Raw genomic sequence first — 18686 nt, 5'->3', positions numbered from 1 at the left:
AAAAAACCAAAAAAAATTCTGGATTTTCCTCCAAAAGATGTTTTCTACAAGTCTCCAACATCAATTTTTCTTCAAAATGGAGAATTAACATCAAACGAAAAAAAGCCCCAAAAATTGACTTCGAGAAAACCTTGATTAATCCAAAAACTTTAAAAAAAAAATTGCAACTTAAATGTCATCTATGGGTGCTCTGATACCAATTGATGAAAAATTTAAATCATAAACAGGATCTCATGAAAGACATTAAAGCATACAATAAAAATTGGGAATTAAGAAAAACTAACCTTGATTGATCCCATAGAAAGTCATTCCTGTGTTCTTTTGATGTTCAAGGATGCGTTCAATTCGTGAAGGAGAGAAACCTCGAGTTCAATTGGCTCTTCCCTTTCAACACCCAAAATAATTGTGTGCTCTAAAGAGTTCGTTCGTGCAGTACATTCTCTTCTCAATCCCAAGGAGAAAAACATAACAGAATAGGATAGTCACCCTGCCTTTTTCCCTTATATATATATATATTACATATCACACATACACAATTTGGACCACTTGACTTAATGGGACAGTCAAGTGAATTAGGGTGAACCCATAGAAATCAAGCAATAATGTGTCCAGCCCCATTATGGATCACAATACACAAATTAAATTAACACTGATTTATGAAATTATCAAATTAATTGTTTAGGTCCACACATAAAAATTCCTACAAGAGAAAGAAAACCTTTCCATCGAAAATGATCGTGGCAATGGAGTGTAAACTACTCACACTGTAAATTGACACGCAACCTGTGAGAGAAAGCGAGAGAAAGAAATCAAGACTCAAGAGAGATAACGTGTGAAGTTAAATTGACATTCAACTTGGAGAGAAGGGAGAGAAATACCGAGAAGAAAGAAAAAGGATGAGAGAGAGAGAGAGAAAGAGATAAGAAATGGAAGGTGAGAAAGGGAAGGTGTGTGTAACAGGGGGTACAGGATTCATAGCATCATGGCTAATCATGAAGCTTCTTCAACATGGTTACTCTGTTAATGCCACCATTCGATCTCACCCTCGTATGTATCTTTCGTCTGTTAACCCAGTACTACTTCATTGATTTTTTATGGCTAGCTCATCATCTGCTTTTTTTACATGTTAACTACCTTCACATGCTTGGGCTTCTTGGGCAACCGATGATGAGGAATAATTATTTTATGCCTCAGACTTATGAATTTTAAGGGAGATTCCTCTCTTACTTCTTCCCCTTTTAGAAATCTTCAATTGTGGGGTTTATGATATACCCTTCTGCTTCAGAACCACCTTTATATAATTAGTAGTTATTTTTGCACCCTTTTTGCATAGAAAGCAAACTCAAGAAATTGTGACATTTTCAAATGTGATCAGAAATCAAGAAAGACATTCGCTACCTAACAAACCTACCGGGAGCATCGGAAAGGCTCCAAATCTTCAAGGCAGATCTCAGTGAGCCCCAGAGTTTTGATGCAGCCATTGAAGGATGTATTGGAGTTTTCCATGTTGCTCATCCCGTGGATTTTGAAGAGGGAGAACCCCAGGAAACTGTGATCAGAAGATCAGTGGAAGGAACTTTAGGAATTTTAAAGGGTTGCCTGAAGTCAAAGACAGTGAAGCGAGTTGTGTACACTTCTAGTACAGCTGCTGTCGTGTACAATAACAAGGATGAAGACATAATGGATGAGAGTTCATGGAGTGATATAGATGTGATCAATTCTATAAAGCCCTTAGGATCGTCATATGTGATTTCCAAGACAAGAATCGAAAGGGCAGCTCTTGAATTTGCAGAACAACATGGATTGGATCTGGTGTCTTTGATCCCTTCTTTTGTAGTTGGTCCCTTCATTTGTCCAGGTTTTCCAGGATCAGTCCACTTGATACTGGCTATGATCTTGGGTATATCTCATGCCTCAGTCTCACTAACCCTTCATTATAACTCAGCTGAAAGATCTATTCAAGTATGTCTCTCAATAATTTGCTTCGAGACATGAATTCTTAACAAGATATCTATCTATGCAGGTAACCAGCATCACTATCAATATCTAAAGAACACATCAATGGTGCATGTAGATGATGTAGCCAGTGCACACATCTTTCTTCTGGAATACCCAGATGCAAAAGGCAGGTATATTTGTTCATCAGACATACTAACACTTAATGAGATGTCTGAGCTTCTCTCTGCCAAGTACCCACAACTTCCAATACCCACAATAGAGTGAGTTCTGTTTTTAGTCCTTCTTGATATTCTTCAGGGATTTTTTTTTTTTTTTCTTCTGAAAGGAAAAATGATCATTTTTTTTTCCTTTTTCCAGTTCTTTGAAGGAGATTCAAGGTTTCAGAATACCTGGGGCATCATCGAAGAAGCTTTTGGATGCTGGGTTCAAATACAAGTATGGGGTGGATGAAATGTTTGAGGAAGCAATCCAATGCTGCAAAGAAAAGGGTTTTCTAAATTTCTCACCGGACAGTATCTCTTAATACTACTGTATCATGTGTATAGATTTTTGTTTGTATATCTTTTTGCACTAAAACATTTATACATTTCCAGACTTAATTCTAAATAGAACTTAAAACTAAATAGTATTTAATGGTATTAAATATTAAATTTATTTTTTTAATGTTTTATTTTTATTAAATATTAATTAATAAGTAAAAAAAACTAATAGATTATTTTTACTATTCAAAAAATCTAAATATTTTAATTTTTTATTTAGCTATTATTTTTAAAAAATGAGTAATAAGTTAATATTTTAACTTTTTTTATTTAATAAAAAATTTAAAAAAATGAGTAATAAATAAGAAAAAAATAATAATAAACGATATGAACCCTAGAAACAAGTTGCATTCATACTAAAAATACTAAAATTGAATAATTTAAACGCCATGAGTGATCATAAAAATTAATCTTATTCTTAAAATCACTTAGAATAAATGAAGATCTTTTACTCGAATTTTTTTGTATAAAATATTCTATTTCTAAAAATAAAGAACATATCAAGAGCATACCAAAGTTTTATAGCCTAATCAAGTTGCATGCTTAAGATTGACATAAACGATATGAACCCTAGAAACAAGTTGCATTCATACTAAAAATACTAAAATTGAATAATTTAAACGCCATGAGTGATCATAAAAATTAATCTTATTCTTAAAAACACTTAGAATAAATGAAGATCTTTTACTCGAATTTTTTTGTATAAAATATTCTATTTCTAAAAATAAAGAACATATCAAGAGCATACCAAAGTTTTATAGCCTAATCAAGTTGCATGCTTAAGATTGACATGGGTTATAAGTCTTTATAATTCTGCAATAAAAAAAAAATTGGATCTACTTTGAGAAAATAAATAGATCCAAACGAAACAATCAAATTTGTTTGACAACAGCCAAATAGGATGGAAAAGTTTATTGAGCAGTTAGCAGCATACTACATTATCTATCCTTATTTTCCAACTTGATGTCATGAGATGGTGGGCAATGGGCATTGGGATTTTCTACCATTTTCTAGGATTTGGGATTTTCTATCTTACTTTCTATTTGTTGATGTTACATATGATGATGGGCATTAGAAATAATGATATATTTTTACAATGGGAGGGAAGAAAGTTGTGAAATTCTTTGATATATATATATATATATATATATATGTACTTTTCTTAACTTTGTAAACAATTTTTAATAGACAACTTCTATACTTTTCTTAACTTTATAGACAACTTTTAAAATTGTGAAGACCCTTTTGGATTACAGAACGAATAATATGTATACATTTGGGTGTGGGTCTTGTACTTACAAAAGGTATCAGAGTCGATTTTTGACCCGTGTGGGATTTGTTTGTTTGACCCCATAATTTTGTGGGACATAATGAAGATGTTGTGTTTGCATGAGAGGGTATTTATGATGTTTGAGTGCGAATCGATACAAAGTGGTGTTAGATTTGAATAATCTTTTGCCCTCATTGATCCAAGAGGAAGTAGGATGGAAGAAGATAATGGGATCCTAGCACTAAAAAGAATTTTTATATGTTAATTCAATTTTGTTTTATGCACTAAAAATACTTTATTTTATAAAGATTTCAATTTTAATTAAAAAAAAAATCAACGTATTCCTTATGAATCCATCATTCTTACTATGATGTTGTTCATTTAAATTAATTAACATAATTAAATACATTAAAAAAATGAAACATACCATTTTTTTATCTAATTATTTCTTTTACCAAACTTCCCATAATAAATCTTCTAATAATCACTTAAATTGTTTCCTGAATGACTTAATATTGTTCAGTGAACAAGCTAGCAATGATTCTAATAATCATGTTTAATCCTTAATAAATTAATGATTATACATAAGCAAATGAACAAGCACTCTTTGTATAAATAAAGTACTTAATTTTTAATAAATGTATCCTAAAGTGTAATACAATGTTTTTGTCTAGATGTCTAAGTATCATTAAATTGCATTTTGGGATTTTCTTATTTTCCACTTTCAACCACATGTTTGAATGGACCCAAAATTCCATTTGCCCTACTTTCAAAATGTGAGTAGGGGGGAATTTTGAAGAAACCATGCGCTGCCAAATTGTGAAAGGAAAATGATTCATTCACCCATCATGATGAGGTATTATTACAAAACTCTGAGATGTTTAAAATGGTAAGGTCGCTTAAGCTTACAAATCAACAAAGAAGGTTGGAAAATTCTAGGTTATTGAATCGATCTTACCCATGAAACGTCATTGAAAGTACATGAAAAAATTTAGAAAAGCATAAAGTGACGAAGGAAATAAATCCTTTGGTTTTTGAATTGTTGTTGTACACTATTATAAAAGAACGACAACATGTAACAAGAAAATAAGAACACACAAATTTACATGAAAAACCTTATATGAGAAAAACCATAAGTAGAAAAAAAGAAAATCCACTATATCAAAATTTGATGTAAAATGAAAGATAATCGAGCGACTACTGCATAGACATAAATTTCAAAACCCTAAAGGATCGGGTCAATCCGCTACCAATACAAACCCTCTAAAAAATCTCATAATTTTTTTATCACATATGTTGCACTGTGAACCTTTTGGATAAAACCAAATAGAATTCAGGTCATCAAACTCTAACATACATAATAAAGGTCAAGTCAACCAATATTATAGATAGTTACTCATTCACTTAATGAATAATTTTTATACTTATTCAATTTGTATTAGGTTACCATGTAACAAAGAGATTCTTCATGTATATTGAAGACCTAAATATACATGTTTATGACACAGATTAATTTATCATATTTTTTATGTATTCCAATTCTTAGGAGTAAAACCCTTATGCACTAGAGTTATATTAAATAAGAAAATAAAAAATCAATAAATAAAAAGATTAGTTTACTCTTAATGTTAGAATTCCACCTTCAAGTCGCCCTCCACCCTGTCAATCTTACCACAAAGATCCATCCACAATGGCGGCAAAAATGTATAGTGCAATTAGGCTTCAGACAACTCTACATTGATTCCATAATGGGACCCGACAAAGAAAATAATGATATGCTGAGCTCGAAAGAAAGAAAATTTTGTTGCTTAAAGAATGCTTATCCGTGATAGTGGTACTTATAATCTTATCTACGTAACTCCAGGATGGTGGTACTTAATATCTTGTTAAGAACTAATCAATACAGCTTGTTTTATTGAGAATGCCACCTTGGCCCTAAAACAGATTGGACCAAGGCTCAAACACATGGACCAGGACACAGTGGGTTAATCCCATATTTAATTTATTCAACTCTCAGTAATTCATATTGTTGGAATCAGTGCAACAATTAATGGCGAAAAATAGAAAAACGAGAAAGAAGAATACGAAGATTTTAACATGGTTTGACTAATTGCCTATGTCCACGAGAATAGGGAAAGACGATGTTCACTTTGTTAAAATTAGAGTTACATAAAATGGTATTTATACTAACCCTTAGAAATGAAATTTCAAAAATACCCATGAACTGTAGCGCGGGAAGCGTTGCCCCCCACACCCCCAACCTATTGTTCACCATCACAACAAAAAAAAGTAGAAGTTTGAATGACAAATGTCATCGCTACGCTCTCGTTCTACTCTGCTTCGCTCCGACATTTTACCCTTTTTTCTTCATGTCTTTTCACTCAAATATGAATCACATACTACTACACATGTAAAATTTAAAATATTTAGTTGAAATGTTAGACCCTTCCAATTCAAGAAAATAATCAAATAGATGCTTATTTTATTTACACAGTGGAAATTATTATATACATATATGCTTTGGCAGGAATCTGATTTGATAGGGCAACCCACAAGACAAAAGCAGAGGGAAAAGAGAAACAGAGAGAGAAATCTGATATGATAGGGCAACCCACGAGACAAAAGCAGAGGGAAAAGAGAAACAAAGAGAGAGAACAGAGAGAGATGGAAGGTGAGAATGAGAAAGGAAGGGTGTGTGTAACAGGTGGTACAGGATTCATAGCATCATGGCTCATCATGAAGCTTCTTCAACATGGCTACTCTGTTAACGCCACCATTAGATCTCACCCTGGTATGCAATTCTCTCCTCTGAGTACTCTACCATTTTATGGATTTTCATGGCTGATCATCCGATCTTTTTAAATGGGCTTTATTGCCTTATGTTGATGCTTCTTTATGGATCTTTAGGGACATTTCATTACTTGCAAGTGAATATAACACAGTGTTTCAACAAAAAATGTGTAATAAAATTGTTTTCTTGTTTGACCCTTTTTAGCATCTTGTTTAATTTATTCCTCTGTTTTTTGTTTTTTTGTTTTTTTGTCATTTTCTCAATGGTTGGAACTTGGAATTTCTCACTTTCTGCTTCACAAAGCTTCTGGGTTTTCCTCAAATCCCACTTGTGGGTAGTTGTGTGTACACAATTTTTGTAACATCCTTTCATTTGATCAGGAAGCAAGAAAGATATCAGCTACATAACAAACCTACCAGGAGCATCAGAAAAGCTCCAAATCTTCAATGCAGATCTCAGTGAACCACACAGCTTTGAGCCAGCCTTGGAGGGATGCATTGGGGTTTTCCATGTTGCCCATCCTGTTGATTTTGAAGCCAGAGAACCAGAGGAAACTGTGACCAGAAGATCAGTGGAAGGAACACTAGCCATTTTAAAGGCATGCCTGAATTCAAAGACAGTAAAGAGGGTTGTCTACACCTCTAGTGCATCTGCTGTTGTGTTCAATGACAAGGATGAAGACATGAAGGATGAGAGTTCATGGAGTGATGTGGAGTTCATCAGGTCTCTAGGGTCTTTTGCAGGGCCATACATGATTTCCAAGACAGAAACTGAAAGGGCAGCTCTTGAATTTGCAGAAAAACATGGCCTGGATCTTGTGACTTTGCTTCCTTCCTTTGTTGTTGGTCCCTTCCTTTGTCCATTTCTTCCTGGATCAGTGCAGATGGCACTTACTATGATCAAGGGTACATTTTGAAGGACTAGGTCATTCCATTAGAGTATTTTCCAGTATTTCCTTCAACCAAAACTAATGTTTTAACATATCTGTGTAGGTATTCAGGATCAGTACCAGAATCTTATGAACACATCAATGGTGCATGTAGATGATGTAGCCAGTGCCCATATCTTTCTTCTTCACTACCCCAATGCAAAAGGCAGATACAATTGTTCATCAAATACAATAACGATTAATGAGATGTCTGAGTTTCTCTCTGCCAAGTACCCACAACTTCCAATCCCCACAACCGAGTGAGTTGATCCATTTTCAGTCCTTTTTCAGTATTAATTACTTCATTTTGTTTGGTTTCATTTCTGCTGTTGATGATCTGAAAGGGCAAAATGTTCAACACTTTTGCAGGTCTTTAAGTGGGATTCAAGGTTACAGAACACCTGGCCTCTCATCAAAGAAGCTTTTGGATACGGGTTTTGTATTCAAGCATGGGCTGGATGAAATGTTTGATGGAGCAGTTCAATGCTGCAAAGAAAAGGGCTTTCTTTAGTTTATGTTTGGGCACTAGCTCTTCACTTTTAGCAAGTTTGCTTGTATTTCATGGTCTCTGATGACTGATGACTTATGTTTTGTTATTGTTTAATATGATTGTGAAAGCCACTTATTTTCCAATTTGCTATTGTGATGATGATTTGTTGAAACCATTTCAAGATAAGTACATGAGATTGTGAAACCAGTAGGCGATAAGTACATGGAGGGATGATTTGTTGAAACCATTTCAAGATAATTTTAATAATTATTTTTTAAAATTATTCTTTATATTTTTAACATATTTTTTTATATTTTTAAATCACTTTCATATGTAATATTTATTTTATAGATATTGAATGATCTATACCCATCAATAGGAGGTCAAGTCAAGCGATATTCAAGATGTTTGTCGGTTCACTCAATGAATAATTCCTGCACTTTGTGTTCAATTTGGATTTTGGTTACCTTGTAACAAGGAGATTCTTCATATATATATATCCAAGACTATAATTTTCTATGAATTGAATAAATCTCTTTATTAAAAAATATGTCAAAAGGAATACATAAGAGAGATAAATCAAAGCTCAAACTTATCCCCTGTTTCACAAGGGGTTGAGGTATTCATAAGGTGATGTTTGGTTATAGAAAAATTTAAAGGAAAATATAAGGGAAAAAAAATAGAGAAAAAAATGAAACGAAAAAGAAAAATGGATTCAAAGTTAATAAATTATTTATTTTTTTAAATTCCTTTCACTTGTTTTCTTTTATTATACAAATGTTAAATCATCTTTAAATACATAAGTTTCTAAATAATTTTAATTATATTTGATTTTTTTTTCATCTTTCTTATAGTGGAATCAAACATAAAAAATCATTTATTTTATTTTATTTTTTACTTTTCTTAATACTTTTCGGGAATTAAACATAGTCCAAGTCTTCTTCTTTAATAGATTTTTATGAATATTTTAATACGTGTTTTGCCTTCTTTTTTTTACTGAGTTTGGGTAAAAGGAAGCTACTTTATGGCTTTAGAATTATGATTTTTTATCATTTCTTTAGTTAGGAGATGTTTGGTAAAACATAATACTTATAATTTAATGACTTAACTTTAAGATAAGTTATATTTAAGTTATTAACTTAAAACTTATTATTTTATTTTTACTTTAAATGTTAAGATTGTTAAATAAAGTTAATTTAAAACTTATTCTAAATTATAAAATTGGTATATATATATATATATATATATATATATATATATATATTCATAAATTATAATTAAAGTAAAGAAGATCTAATAATAGTGGCGTAGGGTAGTAAAAGATATCGTAAAAGTAATTAAAATAAAAAATAATCCCTACAACCAGGTGAATTAATCCATTTTCAGTCATTTTTCAGTATTAATTGCTTCATTTAATTGGTTTCACCATGTCTGCTGCTGATGATCTGAGAAGGCAAAATGTTCAACATTCTTGCAGGTCTTTAAGTGAGTTAATCCATTTTCATATGAAGTGTTCGGGATGGGTTCTTGGGTTTAGATTTGATTTGATCACAGGAGCATGTCAAGTAATGATGCCATCTTGCTAGAAAAAAAGGAATAGGAGGAAAGAAATCTATTATTTAACGAGACTCTGTCTCCCGATTGGGTTGCCTTTCCCAAGTCTCGTGAGTCTTGCCTGTTGGTTGTGGTGTGCCTCGAGATGGTCGTCTCTTGTCCCACTGTCAACGGGGAATCTGCTCCCCAGTTGTATATTTAAGAATATGATCCTTTTTTTATTAAATAGATTATATGGACTGTATTCATAGTTTGTAAATTGACATGCAACCTAACACAGAAAGGGAGAGAAAGAAATCAAAACTCAAGAGAGACAAAGTTTGTAGATTGATATGCAACCTACTAGAGAAAGGGAGAGAAAGAAATCAAGAGAGGGGAAACAGAGAGACAGAGAGACAGAGAAACAAAGAGAAGAAAGAGAGAGAGAGAAGAAATGGAAGGCGAGAAAGGGAGAGTGTGTGTAACAGGTGGGACAGGGTTCATAGCCTCATGGCTCGTCATGAAGCTTCTGCAACACGGTTACTCTGTTAATGCTACCATTCGATCTCACCCTCGTATGCAAATTTTTTGAAATTTATATCTTTTTTTTTTTTTTTTTTAAGTTTCGTTTTTCGAAACTAATAAAATTATTAATCGTGTTTTGGAGTACGAAATGTTTTGTCATTCTGGGTTTTTTTAGCAAAGAAGCTAACTCTAGAAATTGCAAAAATTTCAATATGATCAGAGAGCAAGAAAGACGTTAGCTACCTGACAAACCTTCCGGGAGCATCGGAAAAGCTCCGAATCTACAACGCAGATCTGAGTGATCCCAGCAGTTTTGAAGCAGCCATTGAAGGATGTATCGGGGTTTTCCATGTTGCTCATCCCGTAGATTTTGAGGACACAGAACCAGAGGAAACTGTGACCAAAAGATCGGTGGAAGGCACTTTAGGCATTTTAAAGGCGTGCCTGAATTCAAAGACGGTGAAGCGAGTTGTGTATACTTCCAGTACAGCTGCTGTTGTGCTCAATGACAAGGGTGGAGACATAAAGGATGAGAGTTCATGGACTGATGTAGATTTCCTCAAGGCTCTCAACTACTGGGGCCAATCATACATGATTTCCAAGACAATAACCGAAAGGTCAGCGCTTGATTTTGCACAAGAGCATGGATTGGATCTGGTGACTGTGACTCCTTCTTTTGTTGTGGGCCCCTTCATTTGTCCCCGGTTCCCTGGATCGGTGAACACCGCACTGGCTCTGGTCTTAGGTATGTTGCTTCACTTTGTGAAGACACACATGTTCTAATTGAATCATGTGATATATATTGGCACTTTCTTCTGAAAATACCTTTTTCATAATTTTCTTGACATATACAGGTGACCAGCAACAGTATCATGTTCTTATGAACATATCAATGGTGCACGTGGATGATGTATGCAGTGCACACATCTTTCTTCTGGAATGCCCAGATGCAAAAGGCAGATATATTTGTTCATCAGACAGACTGACACTGAATGAGATGTCTGAGTTTCTTTCTGCCAAGTACCCACAACTTCCAATACCCACTATAGAGTGAGTTCTGTTCCATTTTAATCCTTTCTTAACAATTGCTCCATGTTTTTTGGCTTCATATCTGTTGATCTGAAAAGACAAAAATATTCAATTGCTTTTTTGTTTTTTTGTTTTGCAGTTCTTTGAAGGAGGTTCAAGGGTATGGAACACCTGGCGTCTCGTCAAAGAAGCTATTGGATACTGGTTTCAAGTATAAGTATGGGCTGGATGAGATGTTTGATGAAGCAATTCAATGCTGCAAAGAGAAGGGGTTTCTCTAGTCCTTGTTTGGCATAAGCTCTTAATAAATAGAACTGCCAGTTTGAACGTTACATTTGAGGTGTGTTTTGCATTGCTAGTTGGAGTTTGTTTGGTAGTGATGGTAATATTTTGTTTAATATTTCAATAAAATACAAAGTATAATATTAAAAATTATATAATAATATGATAATAGTGTGATTTTAATTGTATTTGGGCTTGAGCCCTATCTCACCCTTAATTAATACATATACACATAGTTGAGTGATATAGTTCGAGGTTCCTATGGCATTCCTTGGCCATGTGATCTCAAGTCTAGCTTACAAATGTGCGATTTAAAGAAGCAACATGATTTTGATTGGACTAATATCTCGACGGCCGAGATAGCTTCAAGTCCACTCAAATATCATAATTCATACATAGTTTCATATTGTTACATTACTTGCCTATTTCTTACTCAAACATTATCATTTTATGAGCTAGTGGTAAGAATGCTTCATATGCTACAAATGCTCTCTCATTAGTTAGGGAGGATGTTCACACATGAGGTCATTCATGTGATGAATGGCTTGGATGTTTTGTTCAATGTTGTTGTGAGGCATTTGTAACCTCGATCAAAAGTAGCATAATTATATAATTTGAATATTTGGTTACATTTACGATATTGAGAACTTGTTAAAGGTTTTTAACTTACGTGTTTTGAAGTTATTTTTTCAAGAGACAATTTTAATATAAAATTTATTAATTCCTTTTACATTGAAATTATTTCTTCAAATTACACTTAAACTAAAAATTAAGTTTTTTTAAAAATAAAAGTTGAATATTTCATATTTTATTTTTAGTCAAATTTTCCCTTCAAGTAACAACCTCTTTTAAAAATACAAATTATTACTTAAGAAACAATGACTCCAACTTAAATTCATTTTTTTTTAAAATAAAATAAAATTGAAGTTGTCATTTTAAGTAAGATTACAATTTAGATGGGTTGGATCGAGTTAATAGATAAATTGGGTTAAATTTAATTAAGAAACAATCAATCCAAATCTAACTTAACTTAAGTTCTAATTTGAGGTAGTTAATATAAATTTAATTTAATCACATTTTTTAAAACTTGATTGAAGTATTAAAAATTGCTTTGAAATTAGGAATGACAATGAAACAGATTCGGGACGGGTCGTCCCCATTCCAACCCCGCTCCGTTTATTTAAAATAATTCTCATCCCGTCTCATTTAAAAAATTAAATGGGGGAAAAAAAATCTCAAACTCGTTTATTACAATTGAACCCTGTCTCATTAGGAGCAAGGTGCGGATACCTAAAAAAATCCATTTCATTGTCATCCCTATTTGAAATGCAATTATTTTGGGAAAAATTGTGTCTTCATTAAAAATAAGTAAATAAAGAAGTTTGGAAGCTAAAAAAACAAAAAAAATGTCCACGTCTCTTCAAGTAGCCCATTTTTGTAGAAAATCTCCAATAGATAAATCAACGTGAGAGTTGAGAGGTGGTCACGTCTTGGCACCAACACCAGGGTCGAAGCCCCTTCAAGGGTTAAAAGGCGAACACTTCAAAATATGGGGGCCGTATGAGATAAAAACAAGAAAGGATGGAACCGTAATTTCAAGCATTTAAAGAGACAAAACGACGACGCATTTGGTGTTTCGGATGCGACATTCCCGTTCTATTTTACATTCAAAAAATAAAAATATTCATCGAGAAGAACGTTCCCACCACAACCATAACGACCTTTCCTCCGATCATATCTCTCCTCCTTTCTTGCTCCAGAAAACTCTCTCTCTAGAAGACACTCTCCCCTCTAACTTTCTCGCCTTTTCTCTTCTGCATTTGGCTCTCTGATCTTCGTTCTTTTGGATCCGCGATGTCGATGTCGGACTTTGATTTTTCGTCAAATGCCGGAGAGTACAAGAACTTTCGTCAAATCAACCGCGATCGTAAGTTTATTTGACTTTTTTTGTTTGGATTTTGGTTTGTTGTACTTGTGTTGTCTGTACTTCTTTGCTAAGAAAACGGACGAAAAGATAGGGAAATGATGAAGAAAAGCTTTTTTTTTTTTTTTTTTTCTTTCTAGAAATCATATTTTGTGGACAAATGAGTTTCTTATTTGCTTTTGAGGTGAAAATTTTGAAAAGGTTGCGGGCATATTGTAGGGACCCCTCCCTCTGGAAAACACGTGGCACGCACCTCACAGTGACACGTGGCACGCATCATCATCCGAACCACCACCATCCGGATTCCCCTAAAGATATGCATGAGGCAGTTCTCCTATCCGGATCACCTCAAGGAAAGGCAAAAGACGTTTCAACTTCTCATATCCAAGGGAGAGCAAACGTCGCTGGCAAAGCACAGACATCCGGACAACCTTCATAATGGATTCGCCCCACAATACATCCGGGCAATAAGCATGTGCCACCCGGATATAATCGTCCGGATCATCAATCAAAGTAAAGCAAGTCTTACACGCTATCACGACAGCCAGCTATGGCCCACATCCCATCATAAAATATTTCCTCACCATTAATGAAAGGAACAGTACCCTGAAGCTGTATATATATGCATTCGCACGAAGAAGAGGGGGATCCTCCTGGTAACTTTTTAATACCTGGTAAAAGGCCAACTGATTTATATTCCTCTCTCTCACCATGGCTAACAAAACCATCGGAGGGTGCGTCCGGACACCCTGTCCGGATGCCTTCTTGCAGGTATAACGGCTGGATCAAGAACCTTTATGGGTTGAGATCACGCGTCCATCCATCTGTCAACTACGTGGATCCTCAAAGACGTGAGACATCAACACATATGGCATTTTCGAAATCTGTGCGTGGAAGAATGTTTTTGAGAGTAGGGGGTTATTGAAAATCCTGAGAAAAATTTGTGCGTTTCCAGTAACGGGAAACGGCGTTGGTGTACTGAATGTTGACTTAAAGTTTTTTTGACCTACCTGAAATTTGGATTTTTTTTTTCTTGATTTTCAAGAAAGAAACGCCATTTAGCAACTTAATACCGCCGAAATTTGGTTTCTTCTTAAAATTGTAAGTTTCATTGCTTTTATTTTCCCAGAGAAATTCTGAACCTTGAGTGGAGAAGGTCCCACACATCGAATCATATGCTTTTGAAAAATGATTTGTGTTTACTATTGGTGGTCATTTTGCTTTAAGTTGCCAATCAATTGAAACAATGGAACGTTATTGGATTTCAAGATGGTAGGGAGTAGGGATCTGGAGATGGCACTTATGTGGATACTGCATGCCACAAGTTCATAATTTTAGAATGATTGCATTACAGTATAGTGCTAGGGACTAGCTCAACAGTGGGCAAAACAGAGATTTGACTAAGAAGATTAAACTGCTGAAAATTTAGTGAAATCCCAATGAAGCGGATTATGCTGCTTCAGTGCTTTGAAAAGATGAGGTGAAGGTTCAAAAGGTTGTTGGTCAAACTTCCCACCCTTCTTTTGTGTTGTAGTAAAATATTTGAAGATTGATCACTTGGAAAATGTATGATAAACATATATTAGAGAAAAGAGCCTGTGCAACCAACTCAAGAAGTTGGATAAGGTATTGATGGTGGGATGATAGAAAACTCATTTTAAGAACTCATTGAACATTTGTTTGATCAGTAGATGTTGAATTTGACATATTAATTTTGGTTTTTTTCTTCCTCTTTGCTCATATACTATTGGTGGATTCATACTTCAGGTTTACTACACGAAATGCTGGGACCAACTAAAACAGGGGATTCAAAATCAACTAGGAAAGTATGTTGATGCTGCAAATCTTCTGATTTATGATTCTCTTAATGCTTTTTGAGCCTAGCTTTATTGTTTTGGAGAGAACATGTTTGGTGTTTTGCTTTTGTTTACCCCTATTTTTTCAAAATTAGAAACAAGCAGTACATGGCATGTACCTGATAGTTCAGATCCCCTCTTACTATTGGATCATTGCCTTGATGATAAATGCTTCTAAGGCTATGTTACAGTAAATTGATAGATTTTTTTTGTTCAAAACTGAAATCTAACAAAATTAAAATTTTAATTGACGTTAAGGCTGTTTAATAAAGTTAATTTAAAACTTATTTTAAATTATAAAATTAGCATATTTATATTCATAAATTATAATTAAAGTAAACAAGATCGATTAATAGTGGAGGTGGTAGGATAGCAAAAGAGATCGTAAAGGTAATTAGAATAAATAAAAGTAAAAAGGTAATCCCACAACCGAGTAAATTAATTCATTTTCAGTCATTTTTCAGTATTAATTGCTTGTCTGCTGCTGATGATCTGAGAAGGCAAAATGTTCAACATTCTTGCAAGTCTTTCAATGAGTTAATCCATTTTCGTATGAAGTGTTCGGGATGGGCTCATAGGTTTAAATTTAATTTGGAGCATTGGTTCAAAATGACCCATTTATTAAAAAAAAACATAACATCCAACCACTTTTTGAAACTTGTGTTTAAATTAGCCTTTTTGAAACTTGTGTTTAAATTAGCATTTTTGGTGTCACGTAGGCGCCATATCATTAAAAAAAAAAAAAAATCATCATTTTACTTAAAATCACTTCATTTTTATTTTATAAATTATTTATATGTTATATAAATTTATTATTTTAAGATTATTAATAAATAAAATATTCAGTTATAATTTTTTTTATTTATCAATTTATGTTTGTTAAAATAATACTAGATTCTTAAGTTTAAATATAAATAATTATTATTTAAATATATTTTTAAATTTTCAATAATAAATTATAATTTAATAATTTTTAATTTTAAAAAATAATTAACTAAAGTCTCAGTTATCAATTGAGGCTTTAGTTAAAAAATGAAGTCTTATTATCAATTACGGTTTTAGTTTAAAAATGAAGTTTCAGCTATCAATTGATATTTTAACTAAAATGATGAAAAAAAAAATAATTTAATGACATGATGCCTATGACAAAGAGATGAATTTGAATACAAAGAGACGAATTTGATCGTAACTTTGAAAAATTGGTTGTTTTTTTTTTTTTTTTTTTAATAAATGACCCATTTTGACCCGATACTCTTTAATTTAATCTCAGGAGCATGTAAGTAATGATGTCATCTTGCTAGAAAAAAAGGAATAGGAGGAAAGAAATCTATTATTTAACGAGACTCTGTCTCCCGATTGGGTTGCCAGCTTTCCCAAGTCTCGTTTGTCTTGCCTGTTGGTTGTGGTGTGCCTGGTAGTCTCGATGGTAGTCTCTTGTCCCGCTCTCCCCAGTTGTATATTTAAGAATATCATCCTTTTTATTAAATAGATTATATGGGACTGAATTGACATGCAACCTAACACAGAAAGCGAGAGAAAGAAATCAAGACTCAAGAGGGACAAAGTATGTAGATTGATATGCAACCTACTAGAGAAAGGGAGAGAAAGAAATCAAGAGAGGGGACACACAGAGACAGAGAAACAAAGAGAAGAGAGAGAGAAGAAATGGAAGGCGAGAAAGGCAGAGTGTGTGTAACAGGTGGGACAGGGTTCATAGCCTCATGGCTCGTCATGAAGCTTCTGCAACACGGTTACTCTGTTAATGCTACCATTCGATCTCACCCTCGTATGCAAATTTTTTGAATTTTATAATCTTTTTTTTTTTTTTTCCTCATTTTTTTTAAGTTTAGTTTTTCGAAACTAATAAAATTATTAATCGTGTTTTGGAGTACGAAATGTTTTGCCATTCTGGTTTTTTTTAGGGCTTTTTTAGCAAAGAAGCTAACTCTAGAAATTGCAAAAATTTCCACATGATCAGAGAGCAAGAAAGACGTTAGCTACCTGACAAACCTTCCGGGAGCATCGGAAAAGCTCCGAATCTACAACGCAGATCTGAGTGATCCCAGCAGTTTTGAAGCAGCCATTGAAGGATGTATCGGAGTTTTCCATGTTGCTCATCCCATAGATTTTGAAGACACAGAACCAGAGGAAACTGTGACCAAAAGATCGGTGGAAGGCACTTTAGGCATTTTAAAGGCGTGTCTGAATTCAAAGACGGTGAAGCGAGTTGTGTATACTTCTAGTACATCTGCTGTTGAGTACAATGACAAGGGTGGAGACATAAAGGATGAGAGTTCATGGAGTGATGTAGATTTCCTCAAGGCTCTCAACTATTGGGGCCTATCATACATGATTTCCAAGACAATGACCGAAAGGGCAGCTCTTGATTTTGCACATGAGCATGGATTGGACCTGGTGACTGTGATTCCTTCTTTTGTTGTGGGCCCCTTCATTTGTCCCCGGTTCCCTGGATCGGTGAACGCCGCACTGGCTCTGGTCTTAGGTATGTTGCTTCACTTTGTGAAGACACATATATTCTAATTGAATCATGTGATATATATTCGCACTTTCTTCTCATTTTAGGCCTGGGTCAACCAAGTCCACACTTGAAACTACCTTCTTCATAATTTTCTTGACATATACAGGTGACCAGCAACATTATCATTTTCTTATGAGCGTGTCAATGGTGCACGTGGATGATGTATGCAGTGCACACATCTTTCTTCTGGAATACCCAGATGCAAAAGGCAGATATATTTGTTCATCAGACAGACTGACACTGAATGAGATGTCTGAGTTTCTTTCTGCCAAGTACCCACAACTTCCAATACCCACAATAGAGTGAGTTCTGTTCCATTTTAATCCTTTCTTAATAATTGCTCCATGTTTTTTGGCTTCATATCTGTTGATCTGAAAAGGCAAAATATTCAATTGCTTTTTTGTTTTTTTTGTTTTGCAGTTCTTTGAAGGAGGTTCAAGGGTATGGAACACCTGGCGTCTCGTCAAAGAAGCTATTGGATACTGGGTTCAAGTATAAGTATGGGCTGGATGAGATGTTTGATGAAGCAATTCAATGCTGCAAAGAGAAGGGGTTTCTCTAGTTCATGTTTGGCACAATATCACGGATTTAGTCTCTTCTGTGCAACACTTAGACAAATCAAGACACTTATCTTGCTAAGTCAGTCTTACTGAAACATCTTGTGACAATAAGCTCTTAATAAATAGAACTGTCAGTTTGAACATTACATTTGGGGTTGTGTTTTCCATTGCTATTTCGAGTGTGTTTGGTAGTGATTATAGGAAGTGTTTCTAATTTTTATTTTTTATTTTTATATTTAAAAGATAAAAAATTTTAAGTGTTAAAAAAAATAGAAATATTTTCTAAAATCATTATCAAACTCACTCTTTACTTGTTTAACGTTATTAAATTGATTTCAATGAACCAGTCAAGCTACTTGGGTTAAACCGTTTGACTCACCCATGTGATATCCCAAGCTAGTCACGTCTAACTGGTTATATATATATATATATATATATATATACATGTATATATGTATATA

The 18686-nt window shown here is 33.8% G+C and overlaps 4 protein-coding genes across 4 annotated transcripts; all 4 read left to right on the top strand.

Annotated features, from left to right (window-relative positions):
• Positions 1 to 790: 790 nt before the first annotated feature.
• Positions 791 to 2565, top strand: LOC100242041 (vestitone reductase). The gene is made up of 4 exons (XM_002278783.5): positions 791 to 1047; positions 1376 to 1900; positions 2024 to 2219; positions 2317 to 2565. The coding sequence occupies exons 1-4, from the start codon at positions 927 to 929 to the stop codon at positions 2480 to 2482; spliced, it is 1008 nt and encodes a 335-aa protein (XP_002278819.1). The 5' UTR covers positions 791 to 926; the 3' UTR covers positions 2483 to 2565.
• Positions 2566 to 6286: 3721 nt separating this feature from the next.
• LOC109121428 (vestitone reductase) lies at positions 6287 to 8120 on the top strand. The gene is made up of 4 exons (XM_002278838.4): positions 6287 to 6559; positions 6940 to 7464; positions 7552 to 7747; positions 7857 to 8120. The coding sequence occupies exons 1-4, from the start codon at positions 6367 to 6369 to the stop codon at positions 7996 to 7998; spliced, it is 1056 nt and encodes a 351-aa protein (XP_002278874.1). The 5' UTR covers positions 6287 to 6366; the 3' UTR covers positions 7999 to 8120.
• A 1634-nt stretch (positions 8121 to 9754) lies between these two features.
• LOC109121429 (vestitone reductase) lies at positions 9755 to 11590 on the top strand. The gene is made up of 4 exons (XM_002278851.5): positions 9755 to 10085; positions 10256 to 10780; positions 10890 to 11085; positions 11204 to 11590. The coding sequence occupies exons 1-4, from the start codon at positions 9965 to 9967 to the stop codon at positions 11343 to 11345; spliced, it is 984 nt and encodes a 327-aa protein (XP_002278887.1). The 5' UTR covers positions 9755 to 9964; the 3' UTR covers positions 11346 to 11590.
• Positions 11591 to 16634: 5044 nt separating this feature from the next.
• Positions 16635 to 18371, top strand: LOC100254019 (vestitone reductase). Its single transcript, XM_002278877.4, has 4 exons — positions 16635 to 16912; positions 17105 to 17629; positions 17772 to 17967; positions 18086 to 18371. The coding sequence occupies exons 1-4, from the start codon at positions 16705 to 16707 to the stop codon at positions 18225 to 18227; spliced, it is 1071 nt and encodes a 356-aa protein (XP_002278913.2). The 5' UTR covers positions 16635 to 16704; the 3' UTR covers positions 18228 to 18371.
• The last annotated feature ends 315 nt before the right edge of the window (positions 18372 to 18686 follow it).

Source organism: Vitis vinifera, chromosome 15 (assembly GCF_030704535.1).
Source record: "Vitis vinifera cultivar Pinot Noir 40024 chromosome 15, ASM3070453v1".
NCBI classification, from domain to species: Eukaryota; Viridiplantae; Streptophyta; class Magnoliopsida; order Vitales; family Vitaceae; genus Vitis; species Vitis vinifera.
This window is presented reverse-complemented; position numbering and strand designations above follow the sequence as displayed.

Coding starts and splice junctions, on each gene's coding strand:
- LOC100242041 (XM_002278783.5), top strand. CDS start 927: ATGGAAGGTGAGAAAGGGAAGGTGTGTGTAACAGGGGGTACAGGATTC. Junction 1,901..2,023: donor GATACTGGCTATGATCTTGG/GTATATCTCATG, acceptor CTATCTATGCAG/GTAACCAGCATCACTATCAA. Junction 2,220..2,316: donor CTTCCAATACCCACAATAGA/GTGAGTTCTGTT, acceptor TCCTTTTTCCAG/TTCTTTGAAGGAGATTCAAG.
- LOC109121428 (XM_002278838.4), top strand. CDS start 6,367: ATGATAGGGCAACCCACGAGACAAAAGCAGAGGGAAAAGAGAAACAAA. Junction 6,560..6,939: donor CACCATTAGATCTCACCCTG/GTATGCAATTCT, acceptor TCATTTGATCAG/GAAGCAAGAAAGATATCAGC. Junction 7,465..7,551: donor GGCACTTACTATGATCAAGG/GTACATTTTGAA, acceptor ATATCTGTGTAG/GTATTCAGGATCAGTACCAG.
- LOC109121429 (XM_002278851.5), top strand. CDS start 9,965: ATGGAAGGCGAGAAAGGGAGAGTGTGTGTAACAGGTGGGACAGGGTTC. Junction 10,781..10,889: donor CGCACTGGCTCTGGTCTTAG/GTATGTTGCTTC, acceptor TGACATATACAG/GTGACCAGCAACAGTATCAT. Junction 11,086..11,203: donor CTTCCAATACCCACTATAGA/GTGAGTTCTGTT, acceptor TTTGTTTTGCAG/TTCTTTGAAGGAGGTTCAAG.
- LOC100254019 (XM_002278877.4), top strand. CDS start 16,705: ATGCAACCTACTAGAGAAAGGGAGAGAAAGAAATCAAGAGAGGGGACA. Junction 16,913..17,104: donor TACCATTCGATCTCACCCTC/GTATGCAAATTT, acceptor CCACATGATCAG/AGAGCAAGAAAGACGTTAGC. Junction 17,968..18,085: donor CTTCCAATACCCACAATAGA/GTGAGTTCTGTT, acceptor TTTGTTTTGCAG/TTCTTTGAAGGAGGTTCAAG.